Source organism: Polypterus senegalus, chromosome 1 (genome assembly GCF_016835505.1).
Source record: "Polypterus senegalus isolate Bchr_013 chromosome 1, ASM1683550v1, whole genome shotgun sequence".
In the NCBI taxonomy this organism is placed as follows: Eukaryota; Metazoa; Chordata; class Cladistia; order Polypteriformes; family Polypteridae; genus Polypterus; species Polypterus senegalus.
In genome coordinates this window covers 163,989,046-164,016,874 of record NC_053154.1, presented here as the reverse complement: position 1 = coordinate 164,016,874, position 27,829 = coordinate 163,989,046, and the positions used below count along the sequence as shown (strand labels likewise).

Genomic DNA, 27,829 nt, shown 5'->3' with positions numbered 1-27,829 from the left:
ATTTTTCTTACATTTTGGAGTGTATCCAAACCCACAAAAATTATCTCCCATATTGTTTTATGAGTATCTGAGACCTCTGCCTGACCTGATGTAGGATTTTACTGCTATGTATGTATAATCCTTACCATACAAACAGCATTCTGTGGTAAAATATAGATTAATGCTGATCAAAGAGATATTTTTTGAATATTACAATAGTTCCATCTCTCCATTTCAAGATATGCAGAAGAAGGCTCATCACAGTAGTAGTTCTCATTTAAGCACTTGTCTTAAGTGTCAATGTAATAAATGGTAATGTTGATTCCAGTGCCAGTAAACACATTTTTGATAAGTGATGAAACAATTGTCCACTTCAGTCCATCCTTTCCACAACTCAGCCTGCAGAGGATCAGGAAGAAGCAATTTATAAATACTGTTTATAAAAAAAATCAGCACATAGTTTACAACACAGCTTCAAAAAGGAATGAACCACATTCCAGATACTGGATTATTCAACTCTGCATTCTTTCAAAGGTTCAGTGCCCTAAAACTGAACCAGACACTGAAAACGGTTAACTGTAAGCTTTTAGTGGCCTGTAGGCATGTGGCTAGCTGGGTATGCCTATGGACTAAAAACAGAGCAACCACTTTCCAGTCCTTCCTGAAACCTGTTTGTGTAAATTCCAGAGCCCCAGCCCAGCAGTTCTGAACACCCTCTTATCATGCATATCATTTTTGTTTCGTTTTTTTTTTCTCAAGCCATGCTAAAGGGAGTTGTTTAGACTTCCTTTACTATTTAAGCTCTTACAACTCTGAAGATATAATAAGAAGAAGGCAATGGGACAGCTGGGCCAGCTCTAAGCTTAGTAGAGCTGTTTTAAGACCTCTTTTATCTTTTTCTCCATATATTTTACCCTTTGCAGTACATATGCATGTCATATTCATTTTTCACTGTCTTTCTGTTTAGCAGTTGTTTGCTTTTCCCTGTCTTTTGAAATACACTTACAAACTATTTCTTTAAATTCATTTGCAAATGTTTCACCCAGGTGAAAGTTGCATTGACAGTCCCCTTGTCATTTCAAGGCAGAAGGCAACTTCTTTCATTTTTAAACTTTATTTGTCTAAGTAGCAACATTTGCCTTCTCAGTCACAGGATCATACCTTCCTTGGCACCTGACCCTATTGTATATGTAAACTGAAGTTGTAGTCTAGGAAACACAAAGATTAAGCAACCACAAATACAAGAACATAAACCAATATATTACAGTGTTCAATGATCCATCAATTTAATATGTTACAATATGATTCTCATTTCTAGTCTTTTTTAAAAGCATTGTGTTTCAATTCAACTGATTGACAACTAGGAATGTGACTAGGAAAGTGTTGCTACATTAAAATATGAGAATGCTAGGCTTCAGAGAACAATTTTGTACCTGGGCATTGACAGGCTGTGGACTCCATGTTGTTGACAATGCTCCTTCATCATTATAAGACACTTCTCCAGGTCTTCATAATTAGCTTTCCAATTATATTTACTTCTTGTGACCTGTTGTGAGATTTCAATGTCAGATTTAAACTATCTTAATAAAAAGTAAAGTAAATACTTTATGCTTTATTTTACTGATATTTTTTTTAAAAATCAATGCAAATGAGTTGATGTGGACTTAGAATGCTAGTATTTGCATTACTGGCAGAATGTCCTAAAGCAGCAAGGAAGGATAATTTCTATAAGACAGCAATTAAGGCTGTCATTACACTGTCAAACAAGTCACAAAAAGCACATCCTTAACCCTTACTAGCTGTTGTTTTTTTTAGTGTAGCCCTTCATCCACTGTTCTAAAAAGAAGTAAAAATAACTCAATAACTAAAGTTGAAGAGGAATCCAGTGTAAAACTCAAATCAGACATTGAAAATACATAAACAGTTGATGTCACTTCTTAAAAACAGATGATATGATATTTTATAAAAAGATAGGACTCATGACCAACTCATTTTTTTGATGTATGATTACTCCGGAAATACTGTATACATTTAACATTATTTTAGCAAAAAAGCATGTATTGTGTATGCTTTGAGTTTACGACAGGGTAACTGACATGTGTATTATTTGCCATGAGTAATATATTTTTTTTTCTTTTCTCCATGAAGGTTTTACACATCACCTACCATTGTACAGCATTTGTAACTATAGGTTAGTATATCATTAACTTTTTTTCTCCCTATAAAATAACATGAGATTCAGTTTTTTTCCATTATAAAATGGAAAAAAAAAATATATGTATGTATAATTTTTGGGAGTAGTATTCCTTTTGCAGTGGCTCATTTAATTCCATAATGATTTACAATTAGGCACTACAGTGTAGGGTACTTACATATAATAAAAACAAAGAACCAGAGTGATCTTGGGAAGGATATAAAAGAATGAGCTGTGTATACCTATAAGAGCTAAGTGGTGCAAATAACAGCAGTCTGAGATGCCCTTTAGTAAATTCATGGGGTAACAAAGATTGATCCAAGAAGGGAAGACTAAATAATAATAATAATAATAATAATAATAATAATAATAATACATTTTATTTATATAGTGCCTTTCCCATGCTCAAGGCACATGAAAAGAAAAAAAAAGTCAGTTGCTTTTTATCATGTATAGTATGGCACTTTCAATAGAAATAGCTTCCTAAAGGCAAAATTCAAAACAATTGGTTTCGAAATGAATTAAACATTACAGTATTCGTGTACCAGAGTCTATTGGGGGATTATAAACCATTCATTTAAAACTAAATTTCCCTTGGGATCAATAAAATATCTATCTATCTATCTATCTATATTAGTAGATTCAATACATCCCCACTGTATCCATCAACTTGATATCATACAAAAGCTGTCTCATGTACTCCTTTAAATTGTTTTACAAATTATCCTGAAAGGTTATATCAAATAACGGGGAGCCATGTAGGAGATCTCTGAATTTCCTACTTGTTTTCAGTCTGTAGTTAGATTTAAGTCATTCATTCTGTGTTTTCAAGTCAAGACACTGGCTCACAATACCAAAGACTGTTTTTCAAAAAGTGTACATCTCTTATTCTGTTACGAGTGTCTCCTTTAATAAGACTTACCAGATAATAAAGAAACCGTCCTTGATTTTCTAGTACTGCTACTTCTCCAATTTTCTTACCCTATCAAGGCAATTGAAATAAATCAAAAAAGGACAAGGTTGCAAAAGCGCACTCAATTGTATTCATCCAATGTAACTTATGAATCATAGTGGTAAAGTTAAGGGTGAGTCATTAGTACTATGAAGAAGCTTGCGAAATAAACCATAGAGACAGTTAAGTTATACCACAATGCATTAAATACATACATGCATACTCTACTAGACCATGTGATAATTAAAACCATTTAAAAATGCACATTTTGCCAATTTTGTTTTCAATAAAAATAGTGTTCACCTGTTAAAAATTAAAACAGAATGCATGGAGCATTGTTTGCATTATAACTCAGACAGCTGTCATGTTTTTGTATTTGGCTATTTTAAAATCACACAACTATGTGCACTTACAGTAAAGGCTGGCTACTCAGAAAAAAAATAGTATGAAAATACTGAACTTAAAGGGAACCAGTGAAATGAAAAAGCAGCCATCTCACAGAAGTACAGATTAACTTTCCTAGATTAATGCAATTTATCAGGGCAGGGCAGGATTGTTCATGTTAAGTTTTGGAAAAAGGTGCATGCAGGGTCGGCGCCACCATTAAGGTGAATTAGGCATTTGCCTAGGGCATGCCTCATAATGGGGGGGTTAGGGGTTAACCCAGCTGCATGGGTTAGCTACCGAACAGTCAGTTGCCGCACTTAATAAGCTTGGACTAGTGTGCAAAAAAACCTGCCACTGGCACTTGGTGCATGAAAACTGGTTTACATTCTGATAGGGATTTGTATTATGCAATTGGTCCTACCTATTTACTCAAGTAAAAGATTGCTTTTTATTTCTTTTGCGTTTAGCTTGATTGATTTGTGTTCTCCTTTATATTTTATTTCCATAACAAAAAATTGAATCAAAAAATTACAATATTAATAATATGGTTGCCACCTACACATTCAATTGATTAAAGTAGGGCAAGACAATGCTTCTCCAAAATGCTGAATATTTAACCTCAATGCTTTTATTTTGTGATTCTTCTTTGTGACCCTTAAACCAATTAAGAAAGTACAGTAAAGGGACCAACCTGTTTTTTGAGCTCCTCTACTTGATTGAATTCCTTTCGAAATATATGACACACTCCACTGCTCATAGAGAACTGTTCAGTAACACAGACTGCAAGTGACTCACCTGAGCCTGTGTTAAAGGCTTTCCTGATGTCTCGGTTTATTTCTGTTATTGGAGGCACCTAAAAAAAATTATTGTGAATTTAATCAACAACAAAAAAAAACCCTCAAGTGTTTTTTCACTCACAGTGTGCAAGAAAATGCCAAATAAAAGAGGAAATACACACAACATGAGAAATTCATTCAAGATGAATTATAATAATAATTAGATTTTAAACAAAATACCTTACATAGTTTGGGATAAGCAAACTCACAAAATGAATGGCTAGATAGATGGATGGAGAGCAAAAAGAATGTCAGTAAACAAAACAAACTGAGCATTCTTTGAAATAAACATAACCAAGGAGAACATTTGGGGGTTTGTTTCCTGCCTTGTGCCCTGTGTTGGCTGGGATTGGCTCCAGCAGACCCCTGTAGTTAGGATATAGCGGGTTGGATAATGGATGGATGGAAGTTAATGATAATAATGGCATTAGGAAGAGCCAGCTTCAGACTGAATTTAGGCCCAAAGGAGCCTTGTACAAAGGCAAAAAGAGTTCTGGCTCTAGATAGACATAAACATGTATGTCATCAAGAACATCTTTTTTAACAACCTAGACTAGAATGTAGCAAAAAAAAAAATCCAAATTACATAGAGGTATGTACTGTATGCAATTTATTCTGTGCATGCAAAGTTAAAAAAAATCCACAAAGCATCCTGACTATCTGGTTTGCAGCCTTCGGTGATTGCTAACATTTCTCCATTAAAATGAGCACCAAACGAGACCAGAAAATCATAAGTATGCATAGCAAAAATAGCTTGAATAGCTGAAGATTGACATCCATGACTTTAAAAATAAAGTGTTTACCTTGCGTCAATAACCTAGAACAAAACTGTAACACATTCAGCAGCCCAAAAATATAATTTCAAAGCCCCTCTATTGCAAGGACATCAAACTCAAATCCTGGAGGGCCATAGTGGTGTAGATTTTCATTCCAGCCTCTTTCCTTAATAAGCAAGCAATTACTGCTACTAATTTAACAGATGTCTTTTGCCTTAATTATAATTTGCTTTCCTAATTGTTTTTTTTTCCTTAACTGCCAGCTAAACAATACACAGAAGCAAAGCAAGCGAATGACAGCTAAAACAGGGGTCTCAAAGGGCCAGGGCTGTGTGCTATTAGCATTGTATTATCCCATGCTGATTTTGTCTTAGTACAGGGTGAGGCAGAAAGGATGGACATTTTTTACAAAATCACAAAATTGTTAATTTTTTCTTACAAAGAAATTTATTGAAAGATTTCAGACATATTGAAATAGCATTTGACAAAAGCAAGTGTGGAAAACAACATCTCCAATGTGGTGTCCGTTATCACTGATGCGTTCATGGAAGTTGGCCTCCACTTTTTTCAACATGGCTCGATCTGTCGATTTGGGCGAGTTCCACGCGAATGGCTTCCTTTAGTTCCTCCAATGTACGGGGCTTATGCTCGTATACATGTGCCTTGAGGTGACCCACAAGAAATAATCGCACATGGATAAGTCAGGGGACCGAGGAGGCCAATGAATGTCACCAAACCTGGAAATGAGGTGACCAGGGAAGAGAAGGCGAATAACATTCATTGATGCTCTAGCTGTGTGGGCTGTCGCCCCATCCTGTTGAAACCACACACTCCAGATGGGAATATATTTTCGTCGTAATTCAGGTAAAAAAAAGTTGTTTATCATCTCGATATAGCGCTCCGAGTTCACGGTAACAGCATTCCCATTATTGTCTTCGAAAAAGTAAGGACCAATGACGCAAGTTTTGTCCATAGCGCACCAAACCGTCACTTTCCGGCAGTGCAGTGGTCTTTTGTGTATTTTTGCAGATTTTCAGAAGCCAAATAACAGCAATTCTGTTGATTCACCAAGCCATTGAGATGAAAATGAACTTCATCACATTTTGTTCAAAAATTGCTTCCATTTCATGTGCTAAGTTCAGTCGCTGTGCGTAATCCCTGGCCTTCAACTGTTGCACAACGGCCAATTTGTAGGGATGGAAATGCAGGTCTAAATGCAAAATATGCCTTACCGAACAATTACTGAGGCCAAGTTCAGAACAATGCTTCCGAGCAGATCGACTTGGACTGCGCAGCAGGGCTAGTCATACGCTTTCCACATTTTCAGAGGTACGTGCCGTTCGTGTAGCCCCCGACGGTTTTTTGTTCATTAGTGTACCTTGTGTACGAAGTACTTTAACCCAATGCAGGATAGTGTTACGAGCAGGAACAGCTTTATTTCTGTGGATATTGAAATGGTAACGAAACACACGCTGAACTGCGGTAACATATTGGTTGTTCTTCACAAAACAGTCGTATGCAAAAACGCGGTGTTCTATCGTCCACGACTCCATGGCTTCAACTAAAAAGAAGATAAAAAAATGCTAAGACTTCGCGAACCTAACGCCACCTACTGCACATCTGTCACTCCACCTAGTGGTGAGTTCTAGCCATTTCAAAGATGTCCTTCCTTTCTGCCACACCCTGTATGTGTTTACGGTAACAAGACTAACTTTTGGGTTCAGCACTGTTGAGGTGAGCCCAAGAACTGCACACTACTGTAGAAGCACACCAAGACTAAGACTAAGTGCAGTTGCATTGTGCCTTTTGCTGTCAGAGAAGAAGAAGAAGAAAAAGGTATAATAAATTTGACCACTTTGTGAGCAGGTTTAACAGCTTAAGTACAGTTAATAATGTTACAAAATGAATTATGCACGCATCAGACAGACTGTTATGAATATGAAAAAGTACTTTATTTGCAATTAAAAAATATGGAAACCATCTTATATATAAACGTCTACACGTGGAAGTGTGTGTGTGTGTCCGGTCCAGAAGTGAGAGGTGGAGTCAGGGTAAGGGCTCCCCTTTCGAGGATACGCAGGCGAGGCCAGCATGTTGGCAAAACGAAACATGCGAAGAGATAGTCACTTGCTTATCCGCTATTACAGAAGCACGGCGCGCACATCTGCAAAACGGTATACGTTTTACTTTTCCTCCCGCCGCTAATACACAAGCGAGGCGAGCACGTTTGCAAAACAAAACTTCTGAAGAAAGACAGTTGCTTAGCCACTAATGCATAAACGATGCAAGCACATCGGCAAAACGAAACCTCATAGAAGAGAGATGCCCAGAGTAGTTCCTTTCAATTACCTGACATCTCTACATTTCAATTTTCTTTTCTGACGATTTCACTAGTTTCTAGAACCCCGAACTTTTTATAGTACGGGCTTACACAGCTAGTATTTTAAATTTACATTTGGACTGAAGTACAGTGTGATACTGAATCATATATATTTAACTCATGTGGTCTATGGCCGGCTTGTCATCATGGCCAATACCCCCAGGCTGCAAGATGGAGCGCTCCCTGCAGCATGGAGGTGCCCCGGATGCCAGCAGGGAATCATGGGTTATGGAGTTTTCCCTTAAAAAAATGCTGGATACTCCAGTGGCCAACAGAGGACACTGCAGGGAGGCATAGAGAGTCATATGTGCCCTATAACCCGGAAGTGTGTCATAGGCAGAGCGACATACTTCTGGGTTGAAGAAAAGAACTTTTTATCTGACCCGGAAGTGATAAGGATCACATGAACTGGGGATTGGAATACTTCCGGGTCAGGGACTATAAAAGGACTGTGACAGCTCCCAGACGGCGAGCTGAGCTGGGTGGTAGGAGGGCAACGCTTCTGGGAGTGGTGGAGAGTTTATTGATTATGTATTGTGTTAATTTAATGAGTATAGTGGAGGAGAGGGTGCACTGTTGCATATAAATAAAGTCATCTTTTGGACTTTTATCAGGTGTCTGGAGTCTTGGACAGGGGTTCAAGGGAGCGATACTGCCCCCTATCTGTCACACTCAATACTACAGAAAATGACAAGCAATACATGGAAATATTTATATTACATGAATATAGAAAAAAGAAAAATACAGATTAACATTTATATTTCATCATTAATCTTCTGTAAGTCAGTATCCTTAAGTATGAAATTGCTCGGCTGCCAGTTTGTAAAGTGCTCATTGAAAGCCGCTGCCAGTTTCTTCCGTCCTGTATTCTTTTGAAGTGTACTGAAAGTATCACATATTACTTGTCACATAAAATTATAGAAATAGTGCAAATTGCAGTGAAATGCTTAGTTACAGAATCTCAAAAAAATAATAAATATTATTATAAACAACTTCCCAAACAAATACTAGAACTTCTGATTTTGTACACATCTTTCAGTTCTGATATGAGATCTATGACAATATGTATTAAAGAGAGCTTAAACTATGCTAAGTTTGTGCTGTGATGAAACACTCTTTATGAATATTGTCCAGCATCTGACTAAGCATTGCTTACACTTTGATGACTGCTAGATTAATTAATGCATAATGAATGACACTTATCAACCCTTTTGTTATTGTATATGCTACGCAACTGGGAGATGAGTTGCAGAGAGACAATTATGCTTCAGATACGATTCTACTAATGTGTACCTCTCAGGACCATTTTTTATATGCTTGAAATGAATAACATTTACAAAAACTACAGCGATACTCATTTCAATTTAATGTAGCTTAACAATGCAATTTTGTATTAAGTTGCATACAGTAAGGATATACTTTTTCCTATGCTATGTCCCTTTAAATCACAAGGAATGTGAAGTGGTACATTGTTAATTGAGAGAGGGCAAGACATTCATTTCCAGTGCTCCAGGGTTAACTGGCAATCAAAGAGTGAAACAAGGAGAAACACAAGGCCAAAACAAGACTAGATGTGGATTAGTAAAACTTGCTTCTGATCTTGTCCCACTGTTCATTGAAACAGTACTTAGATCTGAGGATCATCACTTCTTAGCACTTTACTAAGTCTGGTCTTGATCCACCACTAATACAGTACTATATCAGGTTAGTTGCAACAGACCCAAACAGAAAAAAAAGATTATCCAATTATTTGCTTTTTTTCTGAGATCACCACCAAAATGCTTTGTGGACCATAACAGATTACTATTTTTCAGACTTTTGCACTTTTTCATTTTTTAAATATTTCACTGATACAGCTATTAAATGAAAGACACTGGTGTAAATGGAATCTTAGCTAGCCTGATCATCTGTTGGCTCGCTTTGTGTTTCAGTATTATTGTTTGTCTGATGGTTTAGTTAACTAAAATCAAGGCAACAGTGTAGCTTCAAAATTCTTCTAATTTGCAGAGCCAGATGGAAGAGGTTTCTCCTTGCTGGCTCATATTTTGGAAGTGCACGTGGAACTAGAGACTGATGAAGATAATGATTAAGTTCTGTTAAGCCCAAGGGAGTAGTGAAATGGAATGCTGTCTTACATTTCACTTTGCTGATTAGATCTGTGAGAGTTTTTAGGATCATTTTTAATAAAACTATCATACAAAGAAAGTATGTACTCCTGTCCCACCCTCCTTTTACTTTACAAATTCATCAAGATGTCACTTTTGCTTTTGAACAGGAATGGACAAACTCTCTTTTGAAGGGCTGCAGGATTTCACTGCATGCAGACTCAAAATTTTCAGTTGGTCAGGGCCTGTAATGAAACATCATTTCTAAATCTCCACTGATTATCTACCTTGCATTAACAAGGACCTTCTGGAAAGAACATGTACTTTTTACAAGATATCAGCCATTAGTAATATTGTTTTACTATGCTCAGTATCAGCCAGATTAAATGTCCTGTCTGTGAAAAGTAGACTGCTGCGAGCTACATGCACTAATTAATACTTTATTATTCTGCACAGCACAAATTCTAGATTGTATTCAAACTTTTCTTTAAAAATATAGTGTAATATTGACACAGGTGAAGTTTTACCTGGGACAATAAGAATAAACAAATAAAGCTTAGAAAATGTGGAAACAGAAAAAAATACCTTATGATAAAGACTTTGGAGCAGGCGACTAATTTTAATTTCTAAAGTCTATTGAGAACAAACTCTTTTTCTGAAGATGAGCGAAAAAAACAGGGATGAATTGAATTGTGCTTTGCTTGTGGAACCTGGGTAAGCCTGTTAGTGCCTCAGTGACACTGTTATGAATCTGCAGTCACTGGCTGATTAGAAAAAATGTAATGTAAAAAGAAAACCAACCAAAAATAAATATATAAATAAATAAAACAATTCTTCACTAATTTACCTACTGCGTGGAAGCATGTTGTGTAATCAATAAACAGATAGCACTTTCTTTGGAATTCTTGCATGTAATATGAAAATTCCTGGATCCAATCTATCAGCCTCATTCTAATTCCTGATTACATGATTCATGATGCTAGTGGAAGATTGCAACTTCATTCTATGTAAAAATTAGTTTTATAATTTTATCACAACAATAATTTGCATTTGGGATTAACTGTTTCTTCAAATTGTTTATTGTAACATCTACACCTATTTGTGATCATTTTTTCTTGTTCCCTGTGCTGTTTTATGTGCTGATTTGTATTGTGATCACCTTAGTGTTGATATAAATGACCCATTTTTAAACATGTGATACTAGCAAAATACCCGCGCTTCGCAGCGGTGAAATACCCGTGGATTAAATAAAACCTACACAATAACTATAAAAATCGTAATAAATGAACAATGAAACAGCGGAGAACCCGTGGATTAAATAAAAAGGCTGCTTCGTTGGCGAAGCAAGGAAAAAGGACTTTCTTATATATCGTTCGTTTATAAAACAGTGCAGAAGCTCTGAGAAAGCTGCTTCCTTCGCAAAGTAAGGAAACGACTGAAGACACGGCAAGGCAGCTGAAGCGCTGCATTATGGGATCTGTAGTTTATTGTGTTACCAGTGCTTCATATCCCCGGCCATTAATAACAATAATACAGTATATAAAATGATCTCGCGGGCGGATATAATTACACGCCGGGCGGATGTGGCCTGCGGCCTTGACTTTGACACATATGGACTAAATAGAACTTGAAAAGATATATTTTTTCAAATGTGATCGCGCAATTCAGATAGAGTTGACGCGCTACAGCCTGCATGCCTCAATAAGTCATCCTCCCTCGCTCTTACTTTTTACCGTTCATCTAATGAATACACTGAGTATGGCTTTACCAAAACAATCATTGATGGCGAATAAAGTATCCATTATTCGAGTATGTAGATCGGGTTATATATATATATATATACATATATATATATACCCGTGTCATAGCGGAGAAGTAGTGTGTTAAAAAGCTAGAAAAGAAAAGGGAACATTGTAACATGACTGTCAATATACAGTATTTGTTTTGTGAGTGTTACTGAGTGTTGCTGTCATCAAGGATTTGATTATCATTATTTCTTTCAATCAGGTTCGTATTTGTAGGATGTGTTGTGTTCAAGTTACATTCCGTGTTTGTCAATCGTTGTAAAGATGACAGGTTTCATTCATCGATTCGTTTCTTACTGCATCAATAAACAGCTCGTCTTCTTCTTTATCTGAGACCTGACACACTGCATGCACGGGTTTTTTACACTGTCTTCCTTTAGCGGGACATTGACTTTTTCCACGTGTGCTTTGTTTCCGCAGTAGTTGGATTTATGAATATGCTTGTATGTATGAGGCGCTTCATATTTTTGCTGCCTTTTCAATTGTGTAATTCTGTTTTTGTTCAGCTCTTTGGAACTGTTGCTTTTATCTGTGCACTCGTCCAGTTCACGTGAGCGCTCGGTGTACATGCATCGAAGGTTCCCAGCTGTGCTGGTGCCATCTCGTGCTATGTCCATGGCTGTATTTAATGTTACCTTAGTCCTGGCACTTAAAACTTTCTCTCGCAGTTTCGCTGAGTTTGTGCAAACACCACCCTGACCATCTCATCTTCCTCTGCATAAGGACAGTCCTTCACCCGTGAATATTTACCCGTGGCAGTTTGCTATTGGATTGCCGCTGACGGACGGCCTTATATGGGCAGGCACTAAATTACAAACGCCAGCGGCAGCCTGTCTATGAACTTAATTTAAAGTGTAGGTTTACATCGTGCTTTGTTTCAGTAGCAGAACTCATGAATATGGTTGTATATGTCACTTCGCTCGCTTCTTATTGTTTCGCTGCCTTCTCAATTATATAATGCATGTTTTCTTCAGCGCTTTTTGGGCCTCTTCCTGGTTTTCTACGTACTGCGTGATTACGTGGGAGGCGTGATGATGTCACACGAAAATCCGCCCCCATGGCGTTGAAGCTCATCTCCATTACAGTAAATGGAGAAAAACAGCTTCCAGTTATGACCATTATGCGTAGAATTTCGATATAAAACCTGCCCAACTTTTGTAAGTAAGCTGTAAGGAATGAGCCTGCCAAATTTCAGCCTTCCACCCACACGGGAAGTTGGAGAATTAGTGATGAGTCAGTGAGTGAGTCAGTGAGTGAGTGAGTGAGGGCTTTGCCTTTTATTAGTATAGATGTAACTTGTCATATTGTTGTTCCATTCCCATAAAATTTGCGCACAACCTGGGGCCTCATGCATAACGGCGTGCGTAGAATTCGCACTATAACATAACGTAAGCACAAAAGCCGAAATGTGCTTACGCACAGAAAAATCCAGATGCATAAATCTGTGCGTTCGCCCACTTCCACGTTCTTCCGCTACATAAATCCCAATCAGCGTGAAAACTAATGCTTGTGCAAGCGCCTGCTGTCCTGCCCCGTCTCCTCCCAGAATTACGCCTCTTTGAATATGCAAATGAATATAAACAGCCATTAAGCGCAGCGTTCTGTTAAAACGCAATGGCAAAATATAAGAATTTCAGAGAATACCAAGTGGAAGCAAGGAAAAACGTACTATTTGTTGGTTTAAAAGGTGGTATAAACAACAAAAGGAAGTTGATCGAATGACATAGAGTGTCGAAGAAACTCAAAAGCTCAATGTTTAAGTCGCACAGTGCCCGAAATAAAAAAAGTTGTCAGATATCAAAGTGAAAAGGCGAGTCGTAGCCCACCGTCATATGAAAGCTTATTAGGGAACAGAGAAAAAAAACTTGAAAAGAAATGTCAACTTTAATCTCGAAATTTCCACTTTAATTATGTAGTTTATTTGATCATTAAAGCAGAACATCACAAACTTCATCTTAAAATCGTTTAATTTACTAGTTTCTCAAATCCCATCATAACTAAAGTAGCACGTTAAATGCTTTGTTTTGTATTTGATCTTCTCTGTGCTCTGTGTGTGTGAATCACTATGTGATTCTTAAACGGGCTTTCTCTTTGTCCGTCAGGACACAGAATCCATTACATTCGTGAAATTATAAATCTCTGAATAATTAAAATACTAGAAGTATACGTGATATCATTTTCATGATGACAGGAGTTAAATCATGTTATTAAACATGGAAACACGGTGGCGCAATGATTGTTCATGTCTCCACGGAAGATGCTTACTGCGCCATGTGTGACCTGCGATGAAATACTTTATTACAGAAGTACTGTGTTGTTCAAACATACTAACCTTCAATTCCTGTCCTTCCTTTTCTTCCTCCAAATACCCAATCGCCACACAATCAGCTCTGTAATGGAAAGTTAAGCCATCTGCCAAGTTAAGCCAACATCGATTCTTCAAAACTTTTAAGGAACATTGAAATATCTTCGTAGTACATGTTTAATTATTCTATCCAGCTGTATCCTTCCAGTGTCGTGCCAGCCCCAAACCATGAATTTGAGTACCAGTGGCTCGCTATAGCGCTGCGACACTGTGTCCTCACATGTTTATTTATTAACAATCTATATATATAAAATTCGTTTTGAGTTTGAAACAGAAATTACGTCTGACCACGCAAAATGGAAATTACGTATGACCACAGAACATATTATAATACAGGAACTAATCACTTTGTTTGTGGATGCCATTTTTATATCGTCTTAACGAATTGTTATTATTTGTATGAGAGTTATTTTACTGATATTGAAAAGAAGTAAGCACAAACACGCTGATCTATCCCATAGAAGTGCGCCCCATGTCGCCCTCCACTCTGGACCCCAGCGCTGACCCGTCCTCCGCCAGGCACGTTCTAACAGAGAAGTTTTATTTATTTGTCCACGCATTCATTACGTCCCGGCTTGACTACTCTAATTCCTGCCTTTTTGGTATCAGTAAAGCCACACTTTCTAGACTCCAACTGGCTCAAAATGCGCTGCAAGGCTTCTAACTGGAAGTAGCAGAATCCAACACATTTCACCAATTTTGAAAACCCTTCACTGGCTGCGGTTAGATTCAGAATCGATTTTAAGATTCTCCTCCTAACCTATAAGGCATTAAACGGTCTAGCCCCGCCTATTTGAGTGTCTTGCTCCATTGTCACAATCCCCCTCGTGTTCTTAGATCCACAGATCAGCTGCTCCTAACCGTTCCCAAGGCACGTTTTAAAGCTCGTGGTGAAAGGGCTTTCTCCGTCTGTGCACCCAAGCTCTGGAACTCCCTGCTCATAGTGGTTAGGCAAGCCGCTTCAGTCGCCACATTTAAATCTCAGCCTAAAACGCACTTCTTCACTTTGGCTTTTAATTCTTAACCTGTTTCATTTTCCACTTGTCTTTTGCTATTTTCTCTATTTTATTTGGTCCCTTGACCTGTTTTTAGTATCTCTGTTTTAATTCTCTCTTAATGTTTATTTTTAATATTTTGCTTTTAGTCCTGCTTGTTGTAACTGTACAGCGCTTTGGTCAGTTGTAATGCTGTGTTTTAAGCACTCAACAAATAAATATGGTATGGTATGGTATGGTACGTGACTGTCACGGAAACTGCCACATTTATAATTTTTTTTAATTGGCAGTATTTGATCGTAGAAGGGATGAGAAAACAGCTTTGTGTCTTTCTACTTTTTAACTGCGCCGAGCTGTAAACAACGTGAAGACGTCACCGTCTTCAGCGGCGAGGAGGTTGTGAGAACAAAGTGGACCCTGGGAGGCGCGGAATGTCAGGCTGCTCCGCCGGGTCGACAGCTTCGCAGTTTCAGGCAGCGTCCTCTCTTCTCGCACTATTTGTGACACATCGAGTCCCCCTCGACTCCCGGAAGAGTGGAAATCTTTCCGAATGAGTGTGATCGGCACCATCGAAGTAAATTGCGCTGCATGACTACTTACTGCCCCTTAAGGTGAGTTCAGGTCACTAAAACCCTGCAACATTCAAGGTTGATTTTGTGATGAATTCTTTTAAGACAATGGAGGGTTTACATCTAAGAAGATGTACTGACCTCTTCATGTTAAGTTTTGGACTTGGGAATTGTTTGGACCTTCTGCCTGTTAAGTACAGAAGGGCAGCGTCCACAATTCTCAGAATAATTTTTCTCTTAAATTATAGGCACGTAGTGCAAGGTTGTCAAGCAGAAATTTGCAGGATCGCATAGAAAATGTAATTTCTATATCACAGTGGTCGTGTAGCACCTTTCACAAGGGATCTGCTACTGAGACATGATTCAAATACATTTAAGCTGCTGTTAGTGCTACTTACCTGTTGTGTTATAGCGCCTTTAAAATGTACTTTACCCGAAAGCACTCCAGTACTGCTCAATGTATCTTTCCTTCTTACATGTTAATGTTTTACTGTTTAATAATTTATATACTACATTTTACTTTTTTCCCTTGCACTCAGTGAGCAAAGCCACTGGGTAATCAGCTAGTATAGATTATTTAAATAAATGTTTCATCTGTATAATATACCGCATTTACTCCTGTACCACGCACCCTCATGTAAGATGTGCACCCTAACTTTTACAAAGAAAATCAGGAAAAAATCTTTTGCCCCGTGTATGACACACATTGTGATTGTATAGGAAGCGAGAGAGGTTGGAGTAAGACACCGATGTGAATAACTGTAATGGAGAATGATTATGTCTCGTTTAATTCTTTCTGCACATGATACAGTATATTGTACTAACTGTAAGCAGTACCTCTACTGCTGAACTTTCAGAGTTTGTCACACCATGCTGCGAAAGGTGTGAATGACAAATAGCCCCGTGAAATGAGAAAAGAAAGAACCGTATAGAGACTATCAGTAAAGGACTGTAATGGCAAGTGGAAAATTATTGTGCTCACCAGAATATTCCAGTTTAATCATCATCTTCTGATTCGCTGCTGGATTCGCCACCGCTACTGACGTCCCATACTGTACATGGTACACCGCTGCTTCTCTCTGCCTCCCGTGCGTACCGGGACACTCTTGTCTCCAACTGCATTAAAAGTAGTGTTTGAGGGGTTCTCAAAATAAACTGGCCTTTGATCAGCATTACCGATTTGCCCCATTAAATACATTTTTTGCTGCTTCAACTGAATAACGTGTTTTTGGAAAACTAGTAGCTTTTCTTCATATGCGTTTGGTTGACACTGCAAAATGGTCGTGCGGCGTCTTATTGATAAGCCATTCCTTGTCATGAAGCGCATAACCCATCCGCGGCTTGCTTTGAACTGAGTGATGGGAATTCCACGTTCTTTCACTATATCATGAGCTTTCACCTGAATCATTTCTGTGGACACTGCATATCCAAGCTGACGCCTGCCTTGAATGTAATCAGTGAGTGCAACTTCCACTTGTGGGAACTCGGCACATTTTCTGTGAAATGCCCATCTGTTTATGTTGCATGACAAAAGTTTTTCTTTCTACTGTCGCCAATCTCGAACACATGACTCTGGAACACCGTACTTGCGACCTACTGCCCGATTTCCTATCTTCTCTGCTTCACTTTTAGTTTCTCTCCCACCGTGAAGGAGCGTAAACGCTTACTATCCATGCTGAATGACGACGCCAAACTGATTCAAAAACAAACCTACCCCCCTACCGTATTCCTCATGTATGACGCGCACCATTTCCTCGTGTATGACGCGCACCTGATTGTCTAATGCTCATTTTTGGGAAAAAATGTGCGCGTGGTACATGAGTAAATACGGTAATAAACATATTTTGCTGCATTCCAGCTTAAAAATGATATTGCCATCATATGTAAATACGCGCTTTATAAAGTGGCTCAGGTTGTGCAATATTATAACTGTATTGCAAGTTTACAGTGAGGTGATTGTACTTATAAGTACAAAGCGTTCTAAAAGGAGCACTTTATGGACTGATTGAGTGCGTTTATAGTTCTTGGGATGAAACTGTTTGTGAACCGCGAGGTCCGAACGGGAAAGGCTCTGAAGCGTTGGTTGGGTGAGACCAGTTCAAATAGCGAATGGCTGAGGCAGCATGTGCTAGATGCTGTATACCAATAATTCTCTTTCCGATCAGCTGCTGCTGTGATTCACACTCAGAGACAGTGATATAAATACCCCGAGTGGTGCAGTGAGAGTAATATGGAAAAAGATGATCCGATGTGGCAAAAACTAACATGAGTAGCTGAAAGAAGAAGAAGAAGGTGCAGTGAGAGTAACCATGCTAAAGCAGCTATGGTATTTAGAATTGTTTGACCATTCTGTGGACCATTATATTGTTACAGGTTAATTACAATCAGATGCCTTGAACTAATAAACAATATCTATATATATAATTCACTAAGGCAAGACACCCATGGAAAGCACGCCGGAAGGGGCGTGGATTCACTAAGCCGCCGACAAGTAAGACGCCCATGGCGCACGCAGGAACTCCCACCAACTCTAAGACCATTGGACACGACGACAACTCGCAGAACCACGCCCACCAACTCGGACGCGACGCCATAGGAAAAATGGTGTCATTTATGTTCGTCTGTCGTAGAGTCCACGTGCAACTCTGAGACACGTTGACTGTTCATAGAGGTATGTTTCTCGTGGAAGTGAATCGCTATATGCAGCGTGTAAAACAGTTTGCGAGGGGTATCCCATGGGATCCTTAAAACAATCCTTTAAAACTGAGGTTAAAACACAATGAAGGAAGCAGTCTTTAAAAACCAATAAGCCCTGTGCCTCTGTTTCATTACCGTCTCACCTGCTTCACCAATGCAGGCCCTGCAACAGTCGAGACGCTCTCTCAGCAGCTGACCTTCTCTGTGCCTGACCAGTTCACACAGAGGTACCACACGACGCGGCAGGACTATCTAAGAAGAGGCATGTTTGTCATGGATGTAAATCGCTGTATGCGGCGTGGAAAACAGTTTGTTTGTCACGGATGTGAATCGTTGTATGCAGCGTGTAAAACAGTTTCCGAGGGGTTTCCCATGGTCTTAGACTCGGTGGCTGGGTCTCTGTCAGTTGCTTATGCGACCGGGCACATGACCAAGCAGTGTGTATGCTTCGAGTGCAAGGGTGGACGCGACAGCACCATCTAAGAAACTTCATATTTGTCGTGGATGTGAATCGCTGTATGCAGCGTGTAAAACAATTTGTCGCAAATGTGAATCGCTGTATGCAGCGTGTAAAATGCTGTATTGTATGTTGCCCTCTCCAGAGTTACATCTTTTCATTCGCCTACAGTCACATACACAATGAAGTAAGCAGTTTTTAAAAACCGAATTTTCGGTTACGACGCACGACCGCGCGCACCATAAACTGTTTTACACGCTACATACAGCAATTTGCATCCGCGACAAACATGCGTCTTCTTAGATGCTCCTGCACTTTGTACACACCCCCCTCCCACCTCGCTACTACCGTGGTCGGGTGTCTTGGTGGATTATATATAGAAAGGCAGCCAAAACCGCACAGAGCAATGAAAAGTCTACGTGAGTCACAGGTGCATCTGGACTGTGCAAAGACGACAACGACTCGAGTGACGAGTTGGAGGTGGGCACATGAGCAGGCAGTGTATACTGAACGAGAAATCAGCAGACTAGCATGACGGAGGGAGCGGAGTTAATGTCCTTCTTCTCTCCTCCCGTTCCACCCTCCGCGCCTGAGCGCCGCACGGACGATTGTGTGTTGGTTCATTCTGTGCATTGTTACAAAGTTGCTTTTCTTGCTGATTTATTACATTACCGATTTTTGAAATGTTAATTTTCTCCCTGTGCTTAAAAATCATTAAAAAACCAGCCTGATTATGCGGCGTATGGTACACCGCGGGTTGGCTAGTGCGGTTAATTTCAGTGTATTTATAAAACCACGTCAGGGATGTGAATCTGAAAAAGAAAGGGTAACCACACAGGAACAGTAGCACTGCTTTGATGCTGGGTGCCGCCAGTCTGCAAAACCGAGCTGAGAACTTGCATACGACAGGGTATGAGGTACTGTGGAAATGTGCGTGGCTTTATGCCAAGCTTTATACATCGCGATTTGAATGTGGAAACGTTCTTACACAACATTTCTGTGCGTACACTTTGTTTATACATGAGGCCCCAGGTGTCTGAAACTTTGACTAATCCTCAAAGGATAAACCTAGAGTAGTGGAAGCTAAAAGACTCTCCCAAAAATATTTATAGTGCAGGATTCTGGTTTTGTTACTTTTGGTTTTGATTTTTCCATCTTTCCTATTTTGTTTTGTCATTGTTGTTCGCTTCTTTTGATCCTTGATTGTTTGACCATTCTTGATGATTTTTCCCAATAACTTAATTAACATCTATTGTTCTCCTAATAAAAATTGCAATACCACTAGCATGCAAAAGTCATTAAAAAAAAGCTAACAGGTAGTACCGTATAGGGTGCATATCCAGTAAGTTCATGTTATATTGCTCTATGAGCAGTACTTATTACAGTATTATGCCATAAAATGACCTATTCAAATGTAATAATTATGAATTTATAGCATTGAAGGCACACTTGAAGGTCTACTTATTAAAGTGTCTTCTTTATTTAAATTATTAAGTCACAACCAACTCATTAATTCATTCATTGAGCTGAACAGATATGATGGAAGTTGCTCATGAGTGTTTTTAAAAAAAATCATGGTCAAGTTGACCTTTCTAATAACACATTGAGCATTCAAATTATGAAAAGTAATTTTAAATCACAGCTCTGCATTAACAACAAACACCTAATTGCTTACCTTGTCATAATCTGAAAAAATTACTACTTGCCAGAAATGTTTTTTTTTTTTGACAAATGATGTTCTTCACCCATCCATTGATTCATGATCAAATCTGCCTAATCCACCACATCTTAAACCAAGCATCATGAGGCACAAGGCAGAAATCCACCCCAGACTCAAAAGTGATCATTTTCAAAAGAGACAAAAATAATATAAGAAAAGAAAAGAAAATGTCATGCCATTTTCAAAACACCTAGCAATAAACAGCAGCAGTGCACTGCTGAACTGAAATGCAGTCTGACTTGTTATGAGCCATGAGATTATCCTTAAAAAGCTAGTAACAACAGTAACAACAGCCAAGGATAAGAAAATGTTTAGGCTTAATGTAAATAAAGTCTAACGGGAGGTTCAGTGATAAAGACTGAGTTGATCTTCATATCAGGACGCAGCAAGTGCCACAGTTCATTTGAATTAACACACTTTGTGTGCTAGTGTTGCATATTTAACTGAAAGTGGCTTTTCCTGTTATGCTCTTTTTAAACAAGTTATACTTTGCATATAATAACATGATTTTTAGAATATTCTACATGACCTAATTTGTCAAAACTTTGAACCCTGGGGTTTATATTGTATGTGATTCAACAGGTGAGTTCAGACGTTAGAGCTTTTGTCTTCAAATCTGGATTGTTTTTTTGAGCACAGTTCTGAGGGAACATTGATCTGGATTATTGTTTATGGTTTTTATCTCCAGATTACAAGATGGGTCAGCGATAGTAGGGTTAGAGATTTTTGAGGGAAAAGATAGTAAACTATTTCAGAATTGTAGGACATTAGAGAAAGGGAAAGAGTGAGAATGCAAGCAAAATGGAAGCTAGAAACATGACCCTTTTGTACCCGAGCAAGGCTTAGGAATGTGGCAATATCATTAGATGGAGTTCTAGAATAGTGCCTTTTACAGACAGGTGGTTAAGTAATTCTGTGGGATAGCCAGGAAATGAAAGAGATAATTGAAGGCTGCCTCTTGTTATATTTTCCTTCATTTAAGAGTGTGGAGGAGAGTCTGGAGAAAAGAAACAATGACAGTAACAAAAGAGGCTGAGGTTGGGAGGGAAAGAGAGACATAAGGTGACAAGAACAGTGCTTGGTGATATCTGAAAGGAGGAGATTTTGAGAAACAACACCAACTTTTATAGGAAAGCCCAGTGGAGCAGACACATTTCATTCATCTTGATTTTCCTTGTTACTCAGAGGTTTTCCTTTGGTTTTCCATCCCTAATTTTTGTTTTATTGCCGAACAAAACATACCCTGTCTGATTAATCTCTTTTTTGTTGGTCCAACCCTGGTTTTTTTGTTTTGTCTCTTTTTTTAGCCAGGGTATTTGTTTGCTAATGACTTGTCATATAATCACAAGATTTGCTGATATTATTTGGCCTTAATTGTCATTTGAAACTGTACTTTTTCTCTTCCTTAATTGACACTTTATTGATAGCTACTTGAATACATTAGGGAAGTAACTGTTCTGAAAAATGGGGAAAATGAACAATGTGAGGTCAGAATCTCGATTTAACAAAAGTTAAAGAGGCAAATAAGCAAAACACATCTTCTCTGTCATTTTTAAAGTCCACTTTTCCATTAAGGGTTTATGAGAAGCCTCCATCTAACATAGTGGGTGAAAAACAGAATATACAAACATACACTCATTCATGCTGGGTCAGTTCATGGTTGCCAATTAACCTAACATTTATATCTTTGGGATAAAATGCCAGAATACACATAGAAATCTAAAATGATCATGAAGAGATGAAAAAAAATTCCACTCAAAAAAAGAAACAAACTCCCTAGACCTATAAGCTAACAGTACTACTCCAACATCCATTCAACAAAAATATAAATGTTGCAAAAATAGACCACTTTTCCCACTATAGGAGAAAGTACTCTTAAAATGCAGAGAGATCACTTCCAAAAATGCTAGCACAATAAAATAATGTAACTGCTCATGAAATTCTATATTGGTATGTTGCTAGTAAAGGCCAATTAAATCTAAGAAGATGGTCTCAAGCACATCCTGGGACTAAAAGACACGTGCTCTCTGACAGACAAAGGGAATTCAACCACTTTAGACTTGAGCAGAGAGCTCAGGTGTTCAAAGTTCTCAAAGGTATAAAGTAAACTAAACCATAAGAAATAATTCAATTAAATAGTGAATCATGTACTTAAGGTTTAATAGGGAGTGCCCTCAATCAAGGAAAGAATCTTGGAAATCTGGAAGGAAGTACTGAGACATGTAGTGGAGATGGAAACCTTCACAATTTTTAAAAAGAATAAGCATGAGATATTGGGGCAACTTAGCTATGTGTTTGATGGGTTGTCTGGTCTCTTCTTGGTTATCAATCATCTTATGTTTCTGTGTTCTAGGTAGGGTTTATTTTTGCCTATTAAAAATAAAACAGTCAACTGTTGTACAATTTTTTATCTTTTATTTTTGAATGGAGTTTGCATTAATCATGCATATAATAATAATAATAATAATTCTTTGCATTTATATAGCGCTTTTCTCACTGCTCAAAGCGTTCGATATACAGCCCTGATCTCTCAAACATTATCAAAATACCCTGAGATCTTTCTACAATGTACTAGGAACATCCCACTGGGAAAAGACATAGGAAATATGGCAGGATTATATATACTGGCCTGTGAATTCACCACGAGAACTTTGAGATGATTGCCAAGGAGATGATCATCTATACTGGTATCAAGCTGGTGTGAATCGTACAAACTTCTTTCAGACATTTACAGTCAGAGTTTGTGTGGACTTTAATAAAAAAAAGTATTTTAAATTGGGTAGGTCTCGCTTGCTCAACAAGCAAAGTACAGATAAAAGTTTAACAGCAACAAACGGAAAGTACACTGCTGGATATTTATATGATGTGTTTTCTTCAGTTGAGTGTGCTAAGAACAGCAAACATTTCTTGGCACACTTTTACCATCATATGCTCAAGATTTTTGTTTAAGTCTTCATTAGCTGAACATCAGTCAGCTATTACATCTAGCAAAACAATGTCACTTGCTTAGTCAAATTTTGTAATTTATATTTAACTGTTTCAATTTTTGTGCATTTTACACCTTGCATATTCCAATCAAGTTACAGTCTCACCTGTGTATGTACTCGTACAATGTATTAATATTCAGTGTTTTATTTGCAATATGGATTATTAGCTATGAAAAAAGTGCAGCTTCCTAATGGTATGAGAAATTAAATAAAATTTCCATTAGCCGATATAAGGATACAATCAATGACTAAACAGTTAACACAAAAAGAAAAACTCACAGGTCACATATGGAAAACTTTCAACATCAAATTACATATGCTGGAACACTTTCTAGTGCTACTACCTCAAAACGTCAGAGATATGGATTTGCATACAGACCATGGCTCTACGTGTGCAGTTTGTCCCATCTGTCTGTGTCTGCACTGGAGCTTCGATTCAGTGTAACCACAAGTGGGTACCACTGAGCCTCAACCACAGACAGGAGAATGCCCAACGCAATTCCAGGTTTAAATAAAAGTTTCTTATTTATTCCCAACACCTTCTTCACAATAACATCAGCAAACCAATTCACTTTTCTCTCCTTCCACCCCCAAGAGGGTTTCCTGCTGCTTCCAGACTCTGACTCGATTAAGTGAGGTGAAAGCCTCTCTTTTAAATTCAACCCAGAAACTACTTCTGGTGTCATGCCCAAGTTGTCTGGGGCATTTCCGGGTCATGCAGAAACCAAGGCAGTCCCCCCTCATCAATGCACACTGGTGGCAACCAAAGATCACAACAGGGCTGCATTTCCAGACTCCAACTCCACCTTGCAGCTATTTTAATCAGGTTTATCCATAAGGAACACTGCCACCTATTGTTTGGGACAATGAACTGCTCCTGACATGCATGTTCATTCAGTCCATCCATTATGGCCTCTTGGATGGCTATGAATCCATCCTTTGTTCTGGCCAGAATGTCTGTCCTTCCTCCCTGGCATCTACAGCAGGTATTTTGGCAAGAATTTCAGTGGTTATCAGGGGGACTGTTATTGTTCCAGTGCTAACTGAATGCTGAGTAATGTTATTCTGGTACTGTGGGATATATAATCAACTAGTTAAAACAACTAGATGATACAGGTGCCAAAATAAGAAATGTGACATAGGCCAAGGTCAAAGCCAGAAAGACAGTCAGCTAAGGAGAATGCTGTCGGTTAGAATATGCATAAGTTACGCATATACAATTTGCCAAAAAAAGAGCCACACCACCTTGTACTTCCAGCAATCATTACACAGAACTGCTGGTGTTCATCTGACATAATGTATGCATTTAAGCATTGTGTGTGCAAGTTTAAAATTACTACTACGTGATACAGATTAAGGTAATTTTGTGCTATGTGCTAATTCAGCTCTCTGCCACAGACTGTCAATGCAGCTCTATGTAATCAAGACTATGGAAGGCAGAAGTATGGAATTTCAGGAAGCAGTGTTTGCCTGCAAGGTGAAAAGGGTGGCCTGGAAATTTCTAATATCTCTGGAAGAGCATGTTCTGTTGGCTTCTACAATATTTTATTGCAAACCTAGTAATGGGGACTAAGTAACTTATGACACCATGCATTATTAAGTCCCTTTAGTCTGTCTGATTGGTATTTTTTTCACATGAAGATTTCATTTCTGACCTATTTTTTATATTTGTTGTGTTTTGATGGATGTTGTTTTCATTATTATTATTTTTTTTTTGTTCATTTATGTGCTGCTCTTTTGTCAGACAGGTATCACTTTCTCATTTTCATTGTTATGTAAATCAACGTTGGTGACATTACCACTAGTTTTGCTCCAAATATAGAAGAAGTTGGTGGGTGCATCCCTCGACAGATATTTCTACAACTTCAGAAAATCTTAAGGGGTAGTTAAGTAGGCTCCAGTGTTATATCTGTGTTTTGGCTAAAACGTTGCTTCTGCTCCTGACTTTCAAGTGTGCTTTACCCTTTGGTTTCATTCACTTATTCCTGACAGTCTTTCTGGCTTGGCCCATCTCTGATCACGTGTTTTGGCACCTGTATCATCTCTTTGTTTCCTGACCAACTCACAAAAATACCGGCACTCATTTAATCTGTATAACAATAACAGGTTGTTAAAATTTATTTTTCAAAGGTCTAACATAATTTTGATTTTTAGACTTTCAACGGGTCTTAGACTGGATTGAAGGATAAACACTAAGCATCAAATCATCAACTTGCTAAACCTGCTTAATCCAGTTTCAGGGGCATAAAGAGTCTATCCCTGCAGAAAATGGAGTAAGATGCCAGCACTCCATTAACCCTCTGCTTTCCTAAAAGTGAATAAATCATGTTCAGTAATGTATGAAATTTTAAAATATAGTCAGTCATTTTCCAACCCGCTATATCCTAACACAGGGGTCTGCTGGAGCCAATCCCATCCAACACAGGAACAAACCTTGGGCAGGGTGCCAGCCCACCGCAAGGCATACACACACACAGGGGTCCATTTTAGGATCACCAATGCACCTAACCTGCATGTCTTTGGACTGTGGGAGGAAACCGGAGCACCAGGAGGAAACCCACACAGACACGAGGAGAACACGCAAACTCCACGCAAGAAGGACCCGGGAAGCGAACCCAGGTCTCCTTACTGCAAGGCAGTAGTGCTACCAACTGTGTCACCGTGCCGCCCTTAAAATACAGTAATACAAAAATATAACAACTTATTACACGGTTGTTAGTGTTGCTGCCTTACATCTCCAGTAACCAAAGTTTATTTTGGAACTCAGTACGTATCCCTATGGATTTTGCCTGTTCTCTGTACTCCCAATGTGTGTTCTCCATTAGCCATGATTTCCATTCATATTCCAAAGTTATACATGTCTGCTTAACTGGTCCTCTGAGAGTGAGTTTGGGTATGTGCCGAAGTGTGTTCTGCAAAGGCCTATTGTCCCACATATGTTAGGTTCATTCTTTGAATCTGAGGACTCTTTGCAAAATTGTAATGGATAATGTTGGAGGAGACAATGAATAAAAAAATAAATACTTTGTGTATATTATATCATATCAGATACATGCTGTCCTTTTATTTAAAGTTTCATGTTAAAAATTAAACTTGATTCATAGTAAAAAAAAAAAAAGTAACCTCTGATCTAAAACAACCATTGAGGTTTACCCAGAGAAATAATAGAAATGATTGACCTCAGTGGTATCATTCATATAGGTAATGAGAAATTGTATGAATCAACAATTTCTGACAATAGAAAAATAAAACTTAGAAATAATTCCGCAAATATGTTTGTGTTAAAATTATACTTCTGTAACATTGAATATTCGTCAATCACATTATTTTTTGGTTTTTTTTTTTAAACAAAATGGGGGTTTACATGGGATAGTCAATGCTAAATTTAACATGTTGAAACACTGATTAATTGAATCCAATCAACATATCTAAAGAATTTACAAATACTTTTGATTTCCTAAAGACAGTGAGGGCAGATTATGTAATTGCTTTATAATATTACTATTGAATCCTTATGTGCTGATTGAAATGTACAGCAGGAAACAGTAGTCTAAACTGTAACTATAGTTACATTCATGTGTCCACATTCCTCTGACCAACTAGTTCACCCAACATAATAATCCACCTTAACAAGCAACTGGGAGGCGACATAGCTTGCATTGCTAAACCATAACTTCGGGGTTCAGTTTCACTATGTGTGGACTTTAAACTCTCAATAGAAAGCTTTCTTTGGGCACATTCTGCAGACATATATCAAGTGAGGGTCCTTACTGGCCTGACATAATAGAATGGATGTTTTGTGTGAATGTGCTTTACAAACGACTGGCATCCAGTGTGGCACCAAATTAGAACACTGTATCAACAGGCCAATCAGCTCAGCAAAGTTTGTCAGTCCTAACATAACACTGATTCCAGTTACGAAGGACCCTAAAATCTCACTGTCAACCACACTACTTACTAGCATTGCAATGTGTTAAATGATGAAAAAAAATCTAACATTTGTTTTATCCCTAAAAAGTTTAGGTCTGGGTACCCGCGTTCTTGTTAAGATGCTTGTTTGAAAGTAATAGTTGCTAACCGGATAAAAGGCCAATTTCTGACATGTTTTTTTTTTTCTACACAAAGGAGGAAGCTCGAGCGTCAAGAGTCGGGACAGGTACGGACATTGCCAAAATCAATCAGGAAGTACTCCATCTTATTCCTAGTTATTCATCAAATTTCGCAACACCCCAGTTTTTGTATTTTTCAAAAATGCATTAAATATGCCGATAAGTGCTCAGCTCGTGCACTCCGTGCATTAAAAGTACGTGGCATCCCGTCCAGTTCCACTCCGCTCTCCGGCCTTACCTGTTCTAATAAAGTCGGGTCAGTAACCAGGCTCCTTAGTGCGTAGTCCGGGATGGCCGGGCCAGTGCACACTGTACGGCATTGCGGACAAACCCGCTCTTCTTGTCCGCCAGAGAAGTACTGCTGGATGCACCTTTCGCAGTACGTGTGTCCGCATTGCAGCTTCACCGGTGTGTCGAAACGTTCGAAGCAAATAGCGCAGGTTAAGTGACTTTTGATACGTAACATGGCGCGATTCCGATCAGGCGACCACACAGCCTAAGCAAAACTGAAAGTAA

At 38.5% G+C, this 27,829-nt stretch overlaps 1 protein-coding gene across 1 annotated transcript; it reads right to left on the bottom strand.

The window, feature by feature from the left end:
* On the bottom strand, positions 1–27,829 carry LOC120534358 (ADP-ribose glycohydrolase OARD1-like). The gene is made up of 5 exons (XM_039761891.1): positions 27,552–27,829; positions 4,204–4,365; positions 3,096–3,155; positions 1,413–1,525; positions 1–378 (listed from the first exon to the last, which is right to left on the bottom strand). The coding sequence occupies exons 1-5, from the start codon at positions 27,777–27,779 to the stop codon at positions 270–272; spliced, it is 672 nt and encodes a 223-aa protein (XP_039617825.1). The 5' UTR covers positions 27,780–27,829; the 3' UTR covers positions 1–269.